Source organism: Maylandia zebra, linkage group LG16 (genome assembly GCF_041146795.1).
Source record: "Maylandia zebra isolate NMK-2024a linkage group LG16, Mzebra_GT3a, whole genome shotgun sequence".
NCBI classification, from domain to species: domain Eukaryota; kingdom Metazoa; phylum Chordata; class Actinopteri; order Cichliformes; family Cichlidae; genus Maylandia; species Maylandia zebra.
In genome coordinates this window covers 4,854,463-4,874,904 of record NC_135182.1, presented here as the reverse complement: position 1 = coordinate 4,874,904, position 20,442 = coordinate 4,854,463, and the positions used below count along the sequence as shown (strand labels likewise).

The 20,442-nt window shown below is 42.2% G+C and overlaps 1 protein-coding gene across 3 annotated transcripts in view; it reads left to right on the top strand.

The window, feature by feature from the left end:
* Window positions 1-20,442, top strand: part of sema5ba (sema domain, seven thrombospondin repeats (type 1 and type 1-like), transmembrane domain (TM) and short cytoplasmic domain, (semaphorin) 5Ba) — a 200,872-nt gene that overhangs the window by 125,408 nt on the left and 55,022 nt on the right. For all 3 annotated transcript variants that reach the window (XM_076875383.1, XM_004568969.4, XM_076875382.1), the window contains 4 exons: window positions 9,030-9,092; window positions 9,879-9,977; window positions 10,086-10,299; window positions 16,190-16,475. In XM_076875383.1, the coding sequence (XP_076731498.1) occupies window positions 9,030-9,092; window positions 9,879-9,977; window positions 10,086-10,299; window positions 16,190-16,475 (662 nt within the window). The remainder of the gene's footprint in view (window positions 1-9,029; window positions 9,093-9,878; window positions 9,978-10,085; window positions 10,300-16,189; window positions 16,476-20,442) is intronic.

Here is a 20,442-nt window from a genome sequence, read left to right as displayed (position 1 = left end):
TCATTGTTAAAAGCATTAAGAAAACATTACACTGGTAAATCTTTCTAAATGTTGCTTTTCACGCCAAAACAGAGCGAGATATCATGAAGTCCTTGTAGGTTTGCATTTGCAGATGAATTACCATTGGCTCCTGCTGTGTGTTTGCTGGTGTTTGTATAGATGTCTTTGACAACAAGTGTATTTAATTCCTGAAATGTGTGCCGAATATGGCAGCACTGTGCTCTCCATGTCCGAGCAGTATGTAGATGAAGGTGTAGGTTAATGGCTTCCTGCACCGCTTCACTCTGTCAGAATGGGGAGTTTGACAAGGGGAGGTATGAGCAGATGAGCTCTCGGTTAACAAGTGTGCGTGTCTGTGTGTCCGTGTGTGGGGGATTGTGAATGGACATCGTTGTTGTGCGTGTGGGGAGGAAACACAAAGGAGAGGATGTGGGTGTGTCCGTGTATCAGTGTTGCGATACATCGAGCCGCGAGACAAAGGATTGCTGAAAATAGTGTTTCATTCATCAGTGGTTTTGTAGCTGGGGAAATCCTATATGTCTGTGTTTGTATACATGAATGCAAGCCTGTGGGTGTTTTATGTAAATATGCATGTATTTACTTGTGTATTCCTTTGTTTGCATTTTTCTGTTGAAGGATGATTTCCCCCATTCAGGGTGCAAATGGAATGAAAGTGGCTCAATAGCAAATCTGAACTATTTTTCATATGAAGGCACTTTTAATATTTAATGGTTCAACATAACAGCAGCGTGAAACAAAATATTGCTACACAAATTGGCACAAGGACTGACAAAACCGGGATGAAGACACTGTGCACCTTCTAATATATGCAGTTAAATAGAGACTTCTGACATATTGTGAGGGATGTGGCATTTTCACAGTGACTGTGGTAACTCCCACTCTTATTTAAAATCCACTAGACTGTAACCACATTCAGGTAAATACCCAATGACAGTTAGACACCTGGTCAAGGTCAGCTAAAAGTGCTTTTCTCATATCTTCAACTATTTGACTGTGATGAAGACACATTAGTGTCCAATCATTTGTCTCTTTTTTAAGGCTCTGAATTAATCTTCACACTCGTTGCCCTTTGACCTATATGTATTTTTTTCTTTCTTGTACTCTACCTCTGATGTAAATGACCCATTACTGAGCAATGTGTGAATCTGTAAAAAAGCATCGGCGTGTGAGCAGTTACACAGTCCAAAACTTGGGAATAAAGTCCCAGCGACCTTTGGGATCAAATTGTAATTAATTTTTGACCCAACTTTGACGTTGATCTTTGACCACCACTTTCTGAGTTCATCCCAGAGTCCATTTCCTCTGGTGTTCATTTACAAGAGTAATCTTGACCTTTGGCCAACGAAAATTAATCAGGTCATTCCTCAAGTTACTAAGACGTTTCATTTTCAGGAATGACACAGATGGACGTGCATCCGTTTTTGTGTCACCTGTCATCCAGCAGGCAGCTTCACACGCAGGTCATATTTTTATGCTTACAGCAGTCTCGCACTTCCTGTAAGTACATTCAGAGAATAATAATATCCAGAGTACAATGGAAACCAAAAGTGTATAAAAACCACACACCCCGCGTTTACTGTACAAGAAACCATATGCTGACTAGAATCTTTTACTTTGTGTCAAAATTCTGAGAAGTTAAATTTGCCCACTTTATAGCTTTCAGCTAACAATTTCACAATTTAGTGTCGCAGTTTGTATGATTTCCAAAACCAGCAGAGAGAGAGACGGAAAAAACAAGCATTTAAGCTTTTAAAGCTGTGATTTTTAAAAGCTGGTGGCAAGACAAAATACACAATGCCACTTCTGAACACCTAATGTACTCGTTATGAGTTTGAGTTTCCGCTTCCTTTCAACATCCAGTGCAATATTTATCTCCCAAAGCATCAGGACGTGTCACCTTTGGACATCAGAGAGGGAAAGTGTGGAAGAGGTGGCTTTTTGAGTGAGGCAGTCATTGTCTGCTTGTGATGTCAGTGTATTTATTTAAGATCTCATCTTTAGCCAGTACTGATGCAGAAACTGGAACAGTTAGAGTAATGTTGCAAATACATTACTAGTGCTGAACATAACATGTCACGTAACATCAAAAGCCTGACTGACAAGTGTTAAAGGCAAGCGCATGATGCGTCACTGGTTTCCCACCTGCGAACACGGCTCACAGGTGTTCGCTCCCGTGTTACTATTTTAGCTGCTGACTGTTTTTCTTCTGCACCACCTGGGCACCAATTTGTGCCAAATCTGGCCATACTGTCAAGCATTAAGTCTGGGAGTGTATGGGCTGGGTGTGATTTATTGGTGCCTGAAATGGCAGGAAGAGGTGGAAACAAGGGGACGTGATCAACAGTCGATCAGTGTACGATAATGCCATTTTTTTTCTCTCTCCTCAAGCTCAACAATGGAGGAGTATTTAGAGGAAGAGCCTGTGGTGAATACAGAATACATTTTTGTGACTGTAAAGTAACCTGCTTACACGGATAATACTCATCAACACACAACATTTTATTCTGAATGAGCCGTTCTGCATTTCAAACCATTATGTACATATTGAATAATGGTTTAGCTGTAGCTGGTTAAAGGTATTTATTTATTAGGCTCTATATTAAATACTCCAGGGATGCTCTTTTTTCATATTTTAATGCTTTTCTAGACTGAACTAACAACAGTGAGGAACAATCCTTTTGCATTGTTATACAAATCTGTCTCGACTGTAACAAGTGTCAGACAGCTCCTATTCAAACAACCATTACTCCCCTGACACACTTATTTACAATATTCATGAGTTATAATTAGTTGTCACACATGATGTTAGCAGTGTGTCAGTGAGAGGCAGCCTTATCAACATAGCACCACATTTCAGGAAAGACCATATTTGCAGCCGCCACCGCTTGCAGATTCTCTTTACTTCATTAGCGTTTCCCACTCACCATCTCCCCCCCCCCCCCACCCCCCTTTTCTCTCAATTTCTCGTAAAAATAGAATTCATTTTCGAGCCCAGCTGCCACCTTTATGCAGTAAAAGTGATGAATCCTCTATCTTGCTGCTAATTGTATTTTCTGCAATTTTATTTGCCCATAAAAAATTCATGTTTTTCCTCTGTCTTTGCTCCTTTAAGAACGGCGCCGCTGGCAAGATATTCCTATTGTGTCTACGGCGAGACAAAATTGGGAGAAATGGAGTGTCATGCTCAGGTTTGGAGGTGGAATTGATGGTGGGGATTTGTACATGGTTGCTGGCCCCACTAATAGATGGAAATGAACTCTAACATGCAACTGAGACTACAGGCGCAAATAATAAAGCCTCTGTGGCCCTGGGGTGTGTGAGCATGAAAAATGGCAGGACGTTAGTAGACACATGGGTCTTTAACTTTGCGATATTTTCTGCAACAAGGACAGTGATTGCAATTTTGTGTTTGTTTATTTTTTAATGTGTTTATATATGAATGTCTTAGTAATGGAAAGCTATTTCCTCTCCTGCTTCTTGGATTTTGAAGGAAATGTAAAATGAAGGAAAACTCATTATAAAAACCACTAAACGTGGATGTCACACTTCAGAGATGCAAAACATACATCTGGCATTTAAAGATAGTGTGAGAAAAGAAGTGTGATTGAGTTGTGTCAGATGCCTCCACTCGCACACCCAGCAGACATTTGCACAGCGCCTAAATTGGCAGGAGGTCTGAGTCAGAATGTGATATAACCACATATGGAATTTTTTAGGTGAGGAGTTTGGGGTTGGGATGCTGGGTGACTTTTATATGGAAAGTAGTTTGTATCCCCGTTTTTCTGGCTATCAGCCTTGGGTACCTGTAGTGTGACTATGGAACAGGGGCATACAAAAAAGGGAGCTAGAGTAGCATAATTTTTTTTTAGACATGCTAATGAAATTTTGCTTTAGGCTATTAGCTGGTGATTGTTGCTTGAGTATCACTAACAGCATGAAATATAATATTTTATTGGCGCTGCTTCACTGTCACAAAGTCATCAGTTCAAATTACAGTCAGGACATCTTATCATAAAGACATTTGAGCGAACTTTATTTGAAAAAATTAATAACTTACTAATGTTTAGCCTATTTAACCTGTGTAGCATAGTTAGCTTAGTATTAAGCATATAGGCTAACTGCTAAAGTTAAACACTGTAAACTGGTTTACAGTGTTTATTTTTTATTTATTTATTTTGGTTTGGCTTGAAAAAAACAAGTTATAATGATGTACTCAGGCAGGATAGTTGTTTTCTCATATGTAAGTTGTTTATGCTAAATTAAGCTAAGGTAACTGGCCACTCAAAGTAGCATTGTACATTGAATATGTATTGTGTATACACCTACAGACGCACCACAGTCATTTCTAACCAGTGTTGTCAACACCTCAGTAAGGAAAATCGCTATTGGTCATCCTAAAAATGCTAGAACTGGCTAAATCATCGCCTAATTTGCATAATTGGTCATGCTTATGTAATTGTAACCTACATGTAGGAGAGAGAAATAAAGTGAGTAAAAAACACCCTAAATGCATTTAGAATATATTTAGAACTACAAATTAAATTCTTTTAGCAATTTTTTTTAATATCATAATAAAAAAATAAAAATAACAAAATAAAAAAAAAGTAATTAAATACCCTCCTCCTTTGGTACCGGCAAAAGTGACCCAAAACAGGCACTCTAGCAGAGTTACACACACATAGACACACAAAAAAGTGTGTGTGATTTTAAGTAGTTTTAAACCTTGTGATCCACAAAAAGTAAGAGTAAAAGAAGAACTGACGTCATTACAGTCAGGGCGGGAGCAGCGGCTTCGCTCATTCATTTGCAGTGTGGACGCGTAGGGGTGAACATCTCCTGCTCTGACAGCAGCTGGGGGCGACTGCTGTGTGAGGATGATCTGCCGCCTGTGAGCACTTTGGCACGGGCGAGGTACCCACGGTAGCACCGCTGCTTGTTGAGAGTAAGAGCCATGCGTCCTTTCATGTCAAAAAGTGGTCATAAGTCATCCTAATAACACCAGTAAAAGTTGCCATATTTGACTAGTTGCTTTTTAGAAATAAAGTTGCTAAGGGGGTCTGAAAACTCGCTAAATATTGCGACAAAGTCGCTAAGTTGGCAACACTGTTTCTAACTGCAAGAACATTTTTAACAAAGCAGCGTTTGTACTTAATTGAAACTCTAGGTTCCAAAGTCAATTATTTTTTTAAAGTAGTCATAATTTTCCTGTTTGCAGAAGGGACCTCTCCTGCTTGCACATTGCGTAGCTTTTATTCATTTGGTAAATAGCAGTCAGGCCATTCAGGACTTGGTATGGAGTGTAGGAATTTGAGGGAGAGGATGTTGAGGTAGAGCTGGTATTCTCACAGCCTCTGTGTGAGCGTTGCTTTGTTCCAAAGTGGTGTGAAGAAGAGGAGATGGACAGAGAAAGGGGTGGGGAGGGGGGGACGGTAAGGAGGGTGGCACTTTCTGGTGAAGGTCACAGGGTTAAGTCGATGGGGATCCTTGGAGACGGGGCCCTGCAGAAAAGATGGTAATGCTCCAAGCCATGATTCATCGCAAAGGCATCCATCTGCCTGTGCTTGTGCGCGTGTGTGTATGTGTGTGTTTGCAAATGACGTCATCCCATCAGTCCCCAGGCTGTCATGGGCTGACAGGCATGGGGCTGTGAAGGAGCAGTGTTTTCATTTCAACGGGCAGAATGATGGAGTGCGGAGGGGGCGGAGCTGCTCTCTGAATGGCAGGTGCCGCACTGTTCGCTGTACTCAGGGGAAGTGGATTTCAGGTTGTTGACTGCGTGCATACTTGTTTGGCAGCAGCACTAGTGACATGACTCGAAAGTTGAGCTCCCGCGGAGCACATTAGCTACTTTCAATATTTTCACTTTTTCGTCTGCTTCGTGTTCGGTATCTGGAGCTCAAGTTTCATTTTAATCACAGTTTACTTTATATAGCCGTCCCCTGCTGCCGGCCTCAGACTGCACGGCAGTCTGAGGCAGGTTAATTGAAGGGAGCTGCTGTGGGAGACAGGGAGATGAGCTGTAACTATCAATACGGGCCAGAGCACACTTACTGGTATTTTACTGTCTGCAGGAGCTTAATATAACTTCATGATGCTAGGATGCTAAGATTTTCATTGGGAGTGACCAGGATGGATGAATTTATGACTATATCAGAGGGACAGCTCAGGCTGAGAAGTTTGGAGACAAAGTTAGAGTTATGGTTGAGATGGTTTGAACATATGCAGAGGAGGGATAGAGACTATATTGGACAAAGGATGTTGAGGATGGAGCTGCCACAGGAGGAAAATATGAAGACCTCAGAAAAGATTCATGGATGTAGTGAAGGTGGAGATGCAGAGGGTGGGTGTGAAAGAGGAAGATGCCAGGGATAGGGTGATCCACTCTGACGGAAAACTGTTTTTTACACTTCGTTTAGTTTATCAATTCCAAACTGTATTGTTTGCATTTAATCCTCCTTCATCATCTCTGTTTCTAGTTGCAGCAACATCTTTGTGGAGCATCTGTATTCTCCATTATTCATTCTACAACCTATAGTGGCTTTTATACATATATATTTGTTGGGAGATCTTTTGATGATCATATGGAGACCTGGTGTGGCTGTCTAGTTGTTAGTCCTCTTTTTTAATAGTTGATGTTGGTCAGGTTGGGGTTCCACTGCTAGCATAATGTTTATCAAAGCATCAGATTTATTACTTGTAGTAACAGATCTGAGTTTGATGTTCCAAGTATGGCATCAACATGTCAAACATTTTTTCTCTTCAGCTGGCAACAGAGTAGCGAGAGCAGGAACACCACAGTTTCCTCTTAACGTGTGCGTGTTGTCTTTCTGCATCCATCCCTCGAGGCGTGTTTCCCATTTGATTCAGCTCCTCACCCCGACCGTCAAACTGAAACGATCTACCACCATCCTCACAATGGCCCAGGGGTTAAAGCACTATTACCTTAAGCTGTATTAGAAGAACGACAGTAAAAGTCAGCCTCGCACACAAAAGCAGTCCCCATTTCCCGACTCTTTATGCCTCCAGATGTCTACAGTGGAATTAAATTGTGCAAACTTAGCATGACATTTAAAGCACAGTGTGTAACATCAACTCGACACAGTTGTTTATAAAGCTGCTGTGGTGAATGTGTTCGTCGCATTTAAGTCTGGTATGATCTCTAACAATGCTTGGGATCCTGTAGCTAACTTTGTCTGCGGTTGCAGCGCTGCGCAGGTAGCGTAGAGCATATTAGCCGTGTGCTGCCGAGGCTAATGAGCAACATTCACGTCCGGCACAGTAAACAAATACTCATTGATGGGTGTGAATCTGTACAACAAGAAACATCTTTACTTTGATGTATGTCGCTAACAAAGACAGTATTGACTAGCAGGGGTTTAAGCTGCATCCAAAAGAATCAAGAATGACATTTAAAATAATTAAGAACTGTTTGCCTGCAGTGTCTTGGCAGCAGAAACTGTTCTGCCACAGTAATAAAAAAACAATCACACAGTTGTGAATTGTCTATGAATATAAGCTGAGAATAAAAGCAAGAAAAGAAATCCCAAGATAACGTGCAGATGTTTAAGCGGCTCGTTAGGCCGCGGATTGCGCTGTTCAGTGTGGCGTTTTCACTCATTAGCAAGAATTTATGCAGAGGCTAATCATCCAAAATCATGAACTTCCATCCCTTAAAGCATAGTTGATAAACTCCATGATCTGTGAGATAAGAGATCTATTTATATACTCTACATTTTGTCCGCAGAATGGTTTTGGCAGTTCTCTTAAGTTCTGATTAAATGTCCTTAGAATGTTTTATTTCCTCTTAAATTATTTCTGAGCTACACGCTTTGCAGTGAGGATCTGGAAAAAAATAAAATAAAGATCATTAAGTCAAAACTTTATTCTCCCAGCAGAGCGTTTTACAGAGTCTTAGGGCTATACAGTTTTAGGTCTCTGCCACTGAGTTTTAATTTAAGCAAAATGAAGATCCAGAAAAGAAAAGAAATGGCGTCACCTGAGGACAAATTTACACATAAAGAAGTTTTAGTTAAGAGGAGCTTCACAATGAATCAAAGTTTTTACCTTTTTAACTCTTGGAGTTTGTTCGAGTTCTCCATCTGGCGAATGAAATTGTGACCCAGTTTAATGTTGACTCTTGTTTGGCCTCAGTTGGCAGGCTTCGCTGAATGTTGGGTCACTGGCCAGTTTTCCTGGCAATCCCCCAACATGTAGATAATTATCAATTCTGCGTGACATTAATCCTTTAGGGAGGGAAGGAAATAAAGAGAATAAGAAAGAGATGAATTGTTGTTATATAATGGCAGACTTTTTTACATTTAGTTAACCTCCTCCTTGGGCAGGGAGATCAGAGAAGAGGAGGAGATGGGGAGGAGGATGAGTAAAATGAGGCCAGTGACACATAACGGGAGGTCCTCTGGCACCTGCTCATAAACCGTACAGTTAATGCCAAGAAAGGGACATCTCTCAACCCCTCTAAACAAGAGCCAGAGCAGCTCCGGTGGCCAAGGCAGACTGTGTGTATGCTCATGCATTAGTGTGTTTGCAGTGCAGTCGCGCAGCGCTGCTGTACTGCATCCATAATTAAGCCCAAGACATACCCATCAACAGGAATATAATTGGGCAGTGGGAGGGTGGAGGTGGTGGAGTGGAGGTGAGTGCTGCAAACTTTCAGAGAGAGAAGAAAGGATAAGAAGGAGGGAGAGAGAGAGAGAGAGAAAGCCATTTACATGCTAATGCTGTCCTCAGCCCTTCAAATGCCTCGTTGCGTGCTTTGCCCGCTACCCTCGAATAAGCTCCGGGCTGCCAAGCCAGTCGCCATGTTTACACAATAAACAAACAGCAATGAGGTTAAAGTCTTTTCATGCATCTTTTTGAGCGTGCCTACAGTATTAGCAACAGTGTGCTGTTGCGTAACTGTTGTAAGCGTCTGAAGGACTCAGCTGACTGATTTTCGGCCTCTTTTGTCATCACCGGACTTTTTTTTTCTTCTTGTTTTTGTTTCCTAGGCGACAGAATGGGCACCGGACGAGGAGACCAGGGGGTCCTGCCAGAGCAAAGGCAAAACAGAGGTAACCTCCATCACGCCCCCAATTACAACACTTCATGTCAGCACTGCCTGGCTTACAGAGAGGCCATTTTGATATCTTCTGGCTGTCGTGGCGAGGTCCTTGTGGGCCTCATGGGAGGGCTCTGTGCAGAGCAGCTATTTCAGACCCTTCAATCAAGTGTTGTTTTTCTTGCAGTGAAGAGAGAGGGCAAAAGGGAAGGGAAAGAAAATGTGCACAAGAGAGTCTTGGGTGAGACTCTCAAAAGGACTTCCTCTCAAACATATCTGATAACAATTGGTTCGATCAGTATTCCTGCTTCAATGATTTTTGTAAGAACTAATTGCACCACAGTTTTGTTTTGGGGTTTTTTTTCCTCTCACAGTGTCTATACAGTGAAGACTGATACCAAATATACAACAGGCTATCATTTTTCTTCGAAACCTGCATCACCGCAATTACCTCAGTCCTTAGCTGCAAAGACCAATAAATCCATTCTCAGCCTTTGTTAAAGCAGATTTGATTCTTTTTATTAAAACACATTCTTGCCTTATTGTAGAGCCTATGTCAGTGTCGCAGACAGGCTTCCATTCAGTTACAAACGAGTATTCATATTTCTGAACAATAGACTCACAAGAGCAAAAGCTGCACACTGAATTGCTTTGCTTTGATTGCATGCCAGGCCGGTACCCAAAGACTTGGTCCATTGTTCTTTTCAGCAACACGTCCAAGAGTATTTAGCTAACCACCTCAGCTTTTGCTCTACTTCAACTTTTCCAAAGTGTTCTCCCCCTTCCTCCTTCTCTGCAGACCGAATGTCAGAACTACGTCAGAGTCCTGCTGGTGAACAAGACGGAGGTCATAACGTGCGGAACCAATGCTTTCCAGCCGCGTTGTATCGCCAGAGAGGTAGTTATGTGTGTGTGTCCGGCTGTGCGGGTTTTGTCGAAACGCAATGAAAAGGCTGCAGATTTAACGCACCGCCCGTCTCGCTCCGTCTCTGTGCCCTGCATTCAGGTGGGCAACTTGAGTAGCGTGCTGGAGAGCGTGAACGGCGTGGCCCGCTGCCCGTACGACCCTCGTCACAACTCCACGGCGGTGGTGACAGAGAGCGGAGAGCTGTATGCCGCCACTGTTATCGATTTCTCCGGCCGTGACCCCGTCATATACCGGAGCTTGGGCGGCATGCCACCACTCCGGACTGCCCAGTACAACTCCAAATGGCTGAATGGTACAGAATCACTGCACGATCACACCGACGTCCTATTTGAGTGTCATTTATTTAAGTGTGTCTTTTTTTAACTGTGCTTCAGATAATGAGTATTTTCATCACCAATTAAAATTCTAGTTAATTACTTTGCTACTCAGTATTTTGTGAAATATGGCCACCAGAAATTCCCAAAAGGAGGAGGCGTTATTCAATTCTGTGACATAAATGTTGAATGAAAAAGCAGAGACGTGCAGAAAATGCTTATGCTGCAGAGCTGCGAGCTTGTGTTACTGGCGCTCTTGGGTTCATTTTAGAGCTTTTAAATCATCCAATTTCAGGGGTGTGAGTTACAGGTTTGCTTGTGTTCGACTGAGTAAATGTTCCATTATATTTTTCTGTCAGAGTCCAGAAATCTAATCAAATAAAACTAGTAATCTGATCAGTAATCTGACCTGTTGAACCTGAGATAATCCACAGGGTTATACTGTGTCAAATAGAAAATACCTGCTGCTGTTTCTTTAAACATTTCTCAGGTCCTGTCTTGAGCGGCAGATGGGCTAAGTCGGCACTTTTGCTTCCAACACAATTCCCTCCTATGTTAGAGCCAAGATAGATCAATCCGGCATGCTTTTTTTTCAAAGGTCTACAAAGACGACTGTGATTGAAGTACTGTGTAGAACACAGAGTTACAGGTTAGGCATAGGAATTGGTGGGATTTACAGAATGGCGGGGAACATGAAATACTGTCGGTCCGTCTGGTGCTGGTGTCAGTAATCTCCCAGCTGCTGACACTGTGCCTTTTTTCCCTCTACTGTAAACATTAAAACACAATCTGACTCAAGCAGAAATGTAGCAGGACCGTCCACTGAAAAGCGCTGTCATCGAGTTTCTTTGATATGCAGCAGCACTGAGATAACTGGATGTGTTATATAAAGAACATGTGCGATTCTGGAAGTAAAGGTCAGATTCATTTTCAGTCTCACAGACAATGTCAGATGACTAACAGTTCTTTCAAAGCCTGGATGTATATTAAACTCTCTCCTGGTTTAATTATCTGTATAAAATACGAGCAGCCGTGTCAGAAAACGTCTTTCTTTATGTAATGAGGGCAGTGACTAATGACTATTTTCATTACTGCTTGATTCCGCCCTCTTATTTTCTCAGTTTTTCCACTGAACATTTGGCCTATTAAATGTCAGATAGATCACCAAAGTCCCAAACGGTGAATCTGTTTCGTGCAGTCGGAATAGCTTGTTTTGTCTGCTGGCTTTCGTGAAAGAGACGTGAAAGAGAGAAACGCAGCCAATCCATCATTTAGAGCTGATGGCGACTGATTGTCTTTCACTGTTAAAAAAATTTATAGTGTAAACTGTATTTCTTGCTGTAAGAATAGGAAAATGCTGTGCAACTAAAAGGTGGGTGAGTCTGATGGTGTGAGTGTGTGGTAGTGATAGCAGACAGATGAGAGAGTTGCAGGTCCGGGATGAGGATGAGAGGGAAGCGGGAAAGATTGAGGACTGAGGAGTCAGTGAGCGGTGTAATTATTCCTCACAGCAGGGAGAGGGTGAAATTACAACACACAGCATGCTTCGCCCCATCCCGGGGACTCCGCCTGTGTGTGCATGCAAGTGTGGGCTTGAACATGCATGTATGTATTTAGACTGTGTGCAAGCTCCACATGCTTCCACGTGTGCTTTATTGGCACAGGAAGAAAGCCTGTTGACGGGAAGTGAGCATAAAAAAAAAAAAAAGATCGAGTGCACATCAGCATAATCACAGCTGGCTGCACGCACAGTGAAGCACACATGTCGCCCTCCACTCCGCCGGTCGAAGCCTGCTTTGCTTCATGGCTGATGCTATGAGTGTTATGGAGTTGTGTTCCCCGGTGAATTTGGGGTGTGAATGAAAATCTCATTTCCAGCTCTGAGCCTCTCTAGTTCAGCAGAACCAAAGGCGGGGAGGGGGTCCTGGATCTAATCAGTCTCTTCTCTTATTGGATTGGTTGCCTGCCAGGTGCTGACCAACTGTTTCCCATCATGCATCTGAATGTCACAAGGAGCTACATGCACAGTCTCCTGAGGAAAAAGTCCTAAGAAAATGCCTGCATGCTTCTCTCGGTTTCCTCACAGGTCTCATTGGTAGCCACATGTTTATTTATGTTTTTGCTATTAGCCTTCGACCTCCTCTCAGGTCTCGGAAAAATGTTTCTCGGCAGATATTAAAAGAAACCAAAACATAAAAAGTTGTAATCTCTCATGCTTATGCATTCAGCTACAAGTGATGCTTCAACCTAATGTGAAGCTCTTTCATTGATCTAATTTGCGCTGGCAAAATACTGTTTCTTTTGCAGAACATTAAATACTGCAGAGATCATTTTATTTATTAAGTGATAGTAAAAATCTTAATGACACTACAAATGCAAAGCAAATACTGAGCATGTCTCCAACTTTCTTTTTAAATCTGCTCCTGACAAGAAGAGTATAGCATTAGTTCAGGTAGAGCAGTGTATTAGCCAGTTGGCATGAACTGCTTCTTTCATGCTTCCCTTTGAGTGGCTCAATCCTCAGCTGCTCATCTGCCAACTGACTTGTAACATCTAATCATATTCATAGACGCACACAAAGAACTTCATAGCCAGAGTTATATTACTCTGCTGATACCTCTCCAATGCTCCAGCCGCTGCTCTTGGGCCAATGCTGTGGGCCTTGCAGAGCTTTATTCTTTGCACAGCAGGATTCTTGTTGCTACAGTTAGAGCCCCCTTAAAGCATTTTATTGCTGTTATGCAATCATTTCTTTATAAATCATGAATTTTTTTGCACAACTTTGTCAGACTATAATAAAATTAAAAGTTAAAGTGGATCCATTATAGTCATTTCCAGCTCCATATTTTTATCATGAGACTGTACTAGATAACATTTTCATAACTCGGTTCACAATAATTATTATGTATCTTATACTGGACCTTACTGCAGCCCCTCATTTCAACCTCTGTTTGAAACAAGCTGTTTTAGCACCCTTCTCACATCCTTTAACCCAGCTTTTTTCTTATTGGCTGCTCTTCACAAACAGAAGGATTGAATGGCAGGTGGGTGGAGCTTCTGTGCTCACATCCAGAGCAGGTTGTTTTCAGAATCCAAAGTAAGGATGAGTATAACTCTACTTTAGGTTTGAGCTCCGGATGAACCACAAACTCTATATTTCCTTCATCCAAACCAAATATTCCAGTAACCTAAAGCTGCATACACACATACTCACCCTCGGTCTGTGTGCAGTGTGTGCGCTCTTACTTTGTCTGCAAAGGAAAAAAAGGTTGGAAGTATAATCCTCAAGGACATATGTTTCCTCCAAATCTTATCTGGCAAAACAAATTAGTTTAGTACAAAACAGGTTTTTGCAGGAGATATATTCAGACATCTTTTGCCCACTCTTTTAGCAGCTAAGCCAGCTGAGAAGTGAGACATGTCAAAAAGACACAAAACGAACAGTTCTGTGTAAAAATGAAAACAGAGATCATCAGAGGCTTCTAACCTGCTTACAAAAGAGCTCGTCTGTCCCGTTGATGTAATTAAACTACCCGACATCACCCATCCCACCTGTGTTTAGCAGAGCATCTTTGCATTCCTGCAGCATCCCTTTGCTTGAATAATAAATAGCCGTGCACTTTCAGCAGTGATTGTGTTTGATCTAAGGCATCATGTGACGTTACTGGAGGCAGCTTTACTCCAGCACCCAACCAGCCTGCCAGATTGAACAATCTGTTTATCACTTAGCAGGGTACAGAGGGAAAAAACAAAACTCTGTTCATCACAGTTTGCACCCACGCAGCTTCAGTAATATTATGCAGAATCTGTCAGCTCCACCTGCCCTTTGCCTGACACACGTACAGTGCGCATAAACACAGGTACAGTATGTAAACACAGAACGACTCAAGCACACCGAATACACACACTTATCCCTTACATTAGCTCACCAGCTTTCATATAACAGTTCCTTAGCTTTAAAGGGAAAGTAGCACTAACACATTATGATGGTTTTGCAGTGTCAGTCACCCTGCAGGCATGGCAACTCTCACTTGTTCATCAGCACGCCTGTTTGCACCGATTAACAGTCTAAATGGGGGATCGGAGTTCATTACAGAGATCTTGACAAAGGTTTGACAAATCTTTTTGCCACCGCTGTAAACACTGTGATTACCTTTGGGTTTCATGTATAATAAAAATGCTAATAACAAGCTCTGTTTCTTTAATAGCATTCGTACTCGCCTTCGATTTGAAATACCAGCTGAGGATGAACTGATAAGAATCACAAGTAAATTTAATTTAACTCGATAAGTCGATTAGATCACCTGCTAAATTAGCCACCGCTGCTTTCCTCACATTCTCGCAGAGTAATTATGGTGGTCGGGGAGCGAGGTCTTTGGCACTCGCCGCCCCTTTAATAAAACTTGATTACAGCGTTGAAAAGTTGGGATCCCTCCTCCTGCTGATTGTGTCTTTCTTCTTTTGATACCACGGGAGCTTTGGTTTGTGCTCGGCCCAAACTGCCAGTTATTTTCATCACAGATGCTGTCGCTGTGTGTGGAGAAGCGGATTAGTTTTCTCCCTGCTTTGTGTAAAAATTACAATCTCTAAAAAGACTCGGTAGGCTCTGATGCACATTCCAACACGGCTGTTAACAGGTCATGTCCATCCTGTTTGTGCATGTGGAAGCTTGTGTGTGTGTGTTTGTAATCGCAGTATCTGCCTTTTACATTTTCATTATGTGTGTGCATGTGTCTGTGCAAATTAAGGTATTCTTCCATTCATGTTTTGCCCGAGTGAGTGTGCATGTGCCCGGATGTGCTATAAGTTACAATAAATGGGTCCCAAGGGAAAACAGCAGCAGCAGCAGTGTGTTTGATCATTTCTGCACATGAGCAGTGCTCATCTGAAAGAAGAAGAAAACACAGCGGTAGAAAACAAATCTTCAGCGTGATGCTCCGTGTCAAAACAGCCGTGTGGGTGTTAAGCCGGAAGTGTCGCAACAATTTAATCCTCTCATGAAAAACAAGACGTCTTCTACTTAGTGATCGTTAACAACCTCAGCTTTTTATTAACACTTATGAATGTTTTTCTGCAAAACCCTCAAAATACACTCATCACCTGTAAAAACAGGTCATTTCAATTATATGCAATACTAAAAACAACTTTTTTAGGTTTATTTTTATGCTACAAACTAGGATTGTAAAGTTTAGCGTTTCATTAAAAGTATCACACAAGAAACAACACTTGATGTGTCTGCACATGTCTCCGGCGTACATAAAGCCAAGACTGTCACCACGAGAAGATGCTGCAACAAAAAGAAAGTGAGTTTTCAAACGAGCCTGTCCTGTTAGATTTCTGCCAAACACAAATGTACAAGTCGAAGCGCCCTTTTCCCCCTGACAGCAGACAGCAGTAAATTAGTGTTTGGTGATGAGTCATTCGTGTCTAAAGAGTGACAGTAACGTCCCTCTTGTTCTGTGCCGTTTACCTGATAACCCACTGAGCAGAGAGGCCCATTAATCATTTTCTATGTGTCCCCACCCGCACCCCCCCTTTTCCCAGGCAATAAAAGCAGTGCGGACATGTAGTTAAACAGAAATCGCTCCATGGATTTACCATCAAAATATCAGACAGATTTATTAGTAACCGTTTTTTATCTGCTTCCTATCCCTCTCTGCGGCTTCTCCTCATTTACACATTTGACATTTAGGCTCCTTTTCCAGACCATCTCAAACTGGGGTGGCAGGAATTCAAACTTGTGCTTGCATTCAGTAATAAGGAGCAAAAGGGTCAAAGCAAACAGCATCTACAAGATAAATGCTGCAAATATTTCTGTGCTGCAGGAGTAGATGTAATGATCCCCTCTCCCCTTCTTCCCCCCCATAGAACCCCACTTTATCTCAGCCTACGACGTCGGCCTTTTCACCTTCTTCTTCCTGAGGGAGAATGCAGTGGAGCACGACTGCGGCAAGACGGTGTATTCCCGCGTGGCGAGGGTCTGCAAGAACGACATCGGCGGGCGATTTCTCTTGGAGGACACTTGGACCACGTTCATGAAGGCGAGGCTCAACTGCTCTCGCTCCGGGGAGATCCCCTTCTACTACAACGAGCTGCAGAGCACCTTCTACCTGCCCGAGCAAGACCTTATCTACGGCATCTTCACAACCAATGTGTGAGTGAGCTCGAGCGCGCACACTGCCCGCCCTGTTTGACACACACGATTTGTTTGGCTTTTTTGATGCAGTCGTAGGCATTTCTAGACGCCGAGAGAAAACCCGTGGCACGCGGCCATTTCATCACGGCTCTGTGTTTGAGGTAAAGCAGTGATGCTTGCAGACGTTTAGGGCGCTGAGTGCTGCACCTGCTGAATGCGGCGCCGCTCTCTAATAAAGTTCAACCACCTGCCTTTTGTTTACACACTTTGCACTCCACTTTTATTCCAATTTATTCGCGACCGAACTGTGAAGTGCTTTTTTCGTTGCAGCATAATTGAGGAAAATAGGCTGAAATAAGTCGAGGACGAAATTTTCAAACTTATTTTGATGTACAGACATTTCGATTGGGTGTCTTTGCTTTGTTTTCAGTATATGATGTCTACAGTCTGTGAACACATGTGGAAAAAATGTCATCCTGGGGGGGAAAACAGGTTTTACTTTAGACGAGGTTTCCATGTTTTTAGATCTAGTATTTAACCACATTACATAACAGTTTATCTTTAAAAGCAGGCAAAAGAGATTAGTCGTTTCAAAGAGCTCATGTGCAATCTCGATTTTCCTCCCCAAGCAATATATTATTAGCTTTATTATCAGTGTTCACATTTTTTTAAACACCCCAAGTTAACAGCCCACCAAAGAGTCTGTTCTTTCAAAAAAATGCACATTAATGGCAGAGAAAATACTTTTCTGGCATTTACTATCTAAATCAATTCAGCCTGTGCAAATGTGGGTATGAGCCTGCTGCTCAGCCGGTGTTTGCAGGTGGATTACTAAAGGAGCGTAAAATCTAAAAAAGACACAAAATAACCCAAAAGACACACAGAATGACCACAGATTCATTGAAAGGGATCGTATGTCTGCGTCCCAGGGCTCATTTCATCAGCATTTGTCTCTTATGTATCTAGTGTGACAGCATCAATATTCCTCTTTGTATCATAAAGCATAAAATTACTGTAATGCAACACTTACCCATGCATTCCTCCTCAATGTTGCCCTCGCTGTTGAATAGAAAGGATGAACAACCCCACCAAAACAAGCTGCAGCTGTGCTGAAGAGCCCTTTCAACAGCAACAAGAATATTAATAAGGGAACACTGGCGCACACACCGTAGCACTTGAACTTCTCCTCATTTAGGCCTCAGATTTCGTCACTTCATAAGGTTTGTTACTGCAACATTTTCCTGCCTGTATAGAGAGACAATTTTCCAAAGTTTGAGCCACCCCGCTGCTGCTAATGATCAGTGCGGATGCACACAGCTCTCTGCCGAGCTGGATACACAGATTGACTCATACTCTCTCTGGTGCGTTTGATTGCTCCAGGTGGGGGTGTAACACACTTCATTACAGAGAGGAAACACCGAGAACAAAAGTGTGTACATTGGAGATTATTTTGCGGCTTTTATGTTTAGTAAAAGTGTAATTGTGTCACACTCTGCTCTAATTAGAGGGTAGCAGCAAGCGCACAGCAGCTTGGTCACTCTGTTTAACACAGTAGTCCAAGAAAAGATGTCAAGGAGACATGTACATCAATATAAATTATAGCTTGGGCCTTTTTTATGTCTGCAATCCTTTAATGTGTGTTGCAGATGTGGCTCAAGTGGTAGAGTGGGGCATCTACCAATCGAAAGGTCAGTGGCTCCGTCTCAGGCTCCTCCAGTCCAGCTGTCGAAATATCCCTGGGCACGATACTGAACCCCAAATTGCCCCCAATGCATCCATCGGAATATGAGTGTCTGTATGGATGTTAGATTAAAAGTGCTCTGTGTGTTTGTGTGTGAGATTCAGAGACTTAAAGTAAGTGCTTTAAGTGCTCAAATTGAGTTGAAGGGTGCCAAATAAGTACCATTCCATTTATCTGTGACTGCATTTATTTTGAAGTATATTTAAACAGCATGTATCTCTCTCTGCACCTAGGTTCTGCAAATTATCTCAGCACATTCATACCCTTCAATGAATTTTGACTTTTCCTTTTAAGACTTCCCTCGGGACAAATTTTGAACCTTGCATGAGATTGAGTAACTAAACACACTGAAGAATAAAGGATGAATCAAAACTAAAAACCAAGACAACACTTTCTTTCTCACTTGTGAGAAAACACTACATATACATCTACCGTTGAGTCATGAAATGCTCTTTTCCACAGTGACAAGGAAGTATGTAGCAGATGCCAAGGATGCTGCGTACATAACCTTTCTTTTTAAATTTGGAAAGTCGAATCTGAAGCCACCCAGTCCACCACTTGAGTCAAAGTCATGTGAAACTATTAAGACTTGGCGATAAACCTTGCAAGCGTGGCAAAACAATCTCTTGAACTGTACATGCACTTTGTGCCTGCGTGCGTGTAAGGTGTGCCTTTGTGTGTGTGAGGAGCCATGGCTGATGCTATTCAGATGTATTCTGAGTACTGTCAGGGGAGAAGTTGAATCCTGCCTCTCACCTTCTGCTCTCTCACCTGTTAAGCCGCCGGCAGTTGACACTGCATTGCTGCTTCCCATCAGCCTGCAGCCATTTTTGGTGATAGATGGGAAGAGCGTGAGAGAGCAGGAAATGGCCGAGAGACAAAAGAAATGAAAAGCCAGGGGGATAAAGAAAGAGAGGAGGAGATAGAGAAATGAGAAGAGGTAATGAGAAAAATCATTAAGCTCCAAGCTTTTGTCTTTCTCCCATTGTCTCCTCCTTCAATTCTGAAGCGACTTGCCGGTCCACCCTCCAAAACTGCTTCGCTCTTTGGGGCTGGATATGTTAATGCAATCACCACCAACACTGCCTCCATCTGTCTGGCCTAAATTGAGCAGACTCACAGCTGCTCCCAGGAGTTTGGGGCTGTAAAACAAAACAGGAAGAGCTGGAACGGAGCACTTATACCCTCTGTCTGCCTGGGCCGGCTCTCGGTACTATAAATCCACCTCCTCCCTCTCTTTGTGACCGTCTTGGTTTATCCCTTGGTCACTTTAGGTTGATGTTTGGCAGACAAAACCTACAATTTCGGTCGTCGGTGAAGTTGTTCATCAAGAAATAACAGTCACAAAGTTTTGTTCTCGCAAAATTCAAAGGCGCTGCTTTGTGAAATGAGCATTTTGAAGACTTCTCTCAATTTTTCTAGATCAAACGATTAAAAAAGGGAGGCGCTGATTTTTGTATTACACTGCAAAGAATGCTGCTGTGTATAAACGGATTTAAAACATAATGGTTTTCATCCCTGTTACTCAATCTCTACACAGCCCACTAAGCAAAAGCAGCTCCCTAACAGAGCATCAGCAACCTCTTTGATCCTCCCCCCTTTTGTCTGTGCAGTGCTGAGTGTGGGTATCCTACGTTTTGGGCAGTAAAGTACATTTCCCCTCATGATTTTATGGATACAGAGTAGAGCAGGGCGATATGGCCAAAAATATTTATCACGATATATATTTGAAAATTTGCGATAACGATATAACCGACGATATAATTGATGCGAGACAAAATACAACTCCACAACATTACTAGTGCAAAAAGACAACCTTCCATTTATTTTCACTTAAACAAGAAGCTGGTTTTTATGTACATTAAAGCTTTATAAAAATGTAACAGTGCAAATGCAAATTCCTTGCTGAAAGTTTAACCAAAAGGCATTTCCAGTAGAAATGGGCTGACATATCCTGAGCATAACCATGTATAATATCCACTGAAGTTAAAAAGAGGTGCTTTGCAACATTAAACTGCAGTGTACAGTACGCATTTTTCGGACCATAAGGTGCACGGGATTATAAGGCACATTAAGCGAAACAAAGCAGTCAGATAAATCAAACTTTATTAAACTCATTCTTCTTGCTTCCTCCACTTCTGTAACATTGATTCATTAATGTTGAATTCTCTGCAGCTGCTCTATTCCCATGTTGTTGCAGTATATTAATAACTAACCTCGTATTGTGGATGGATTATCTCAGTT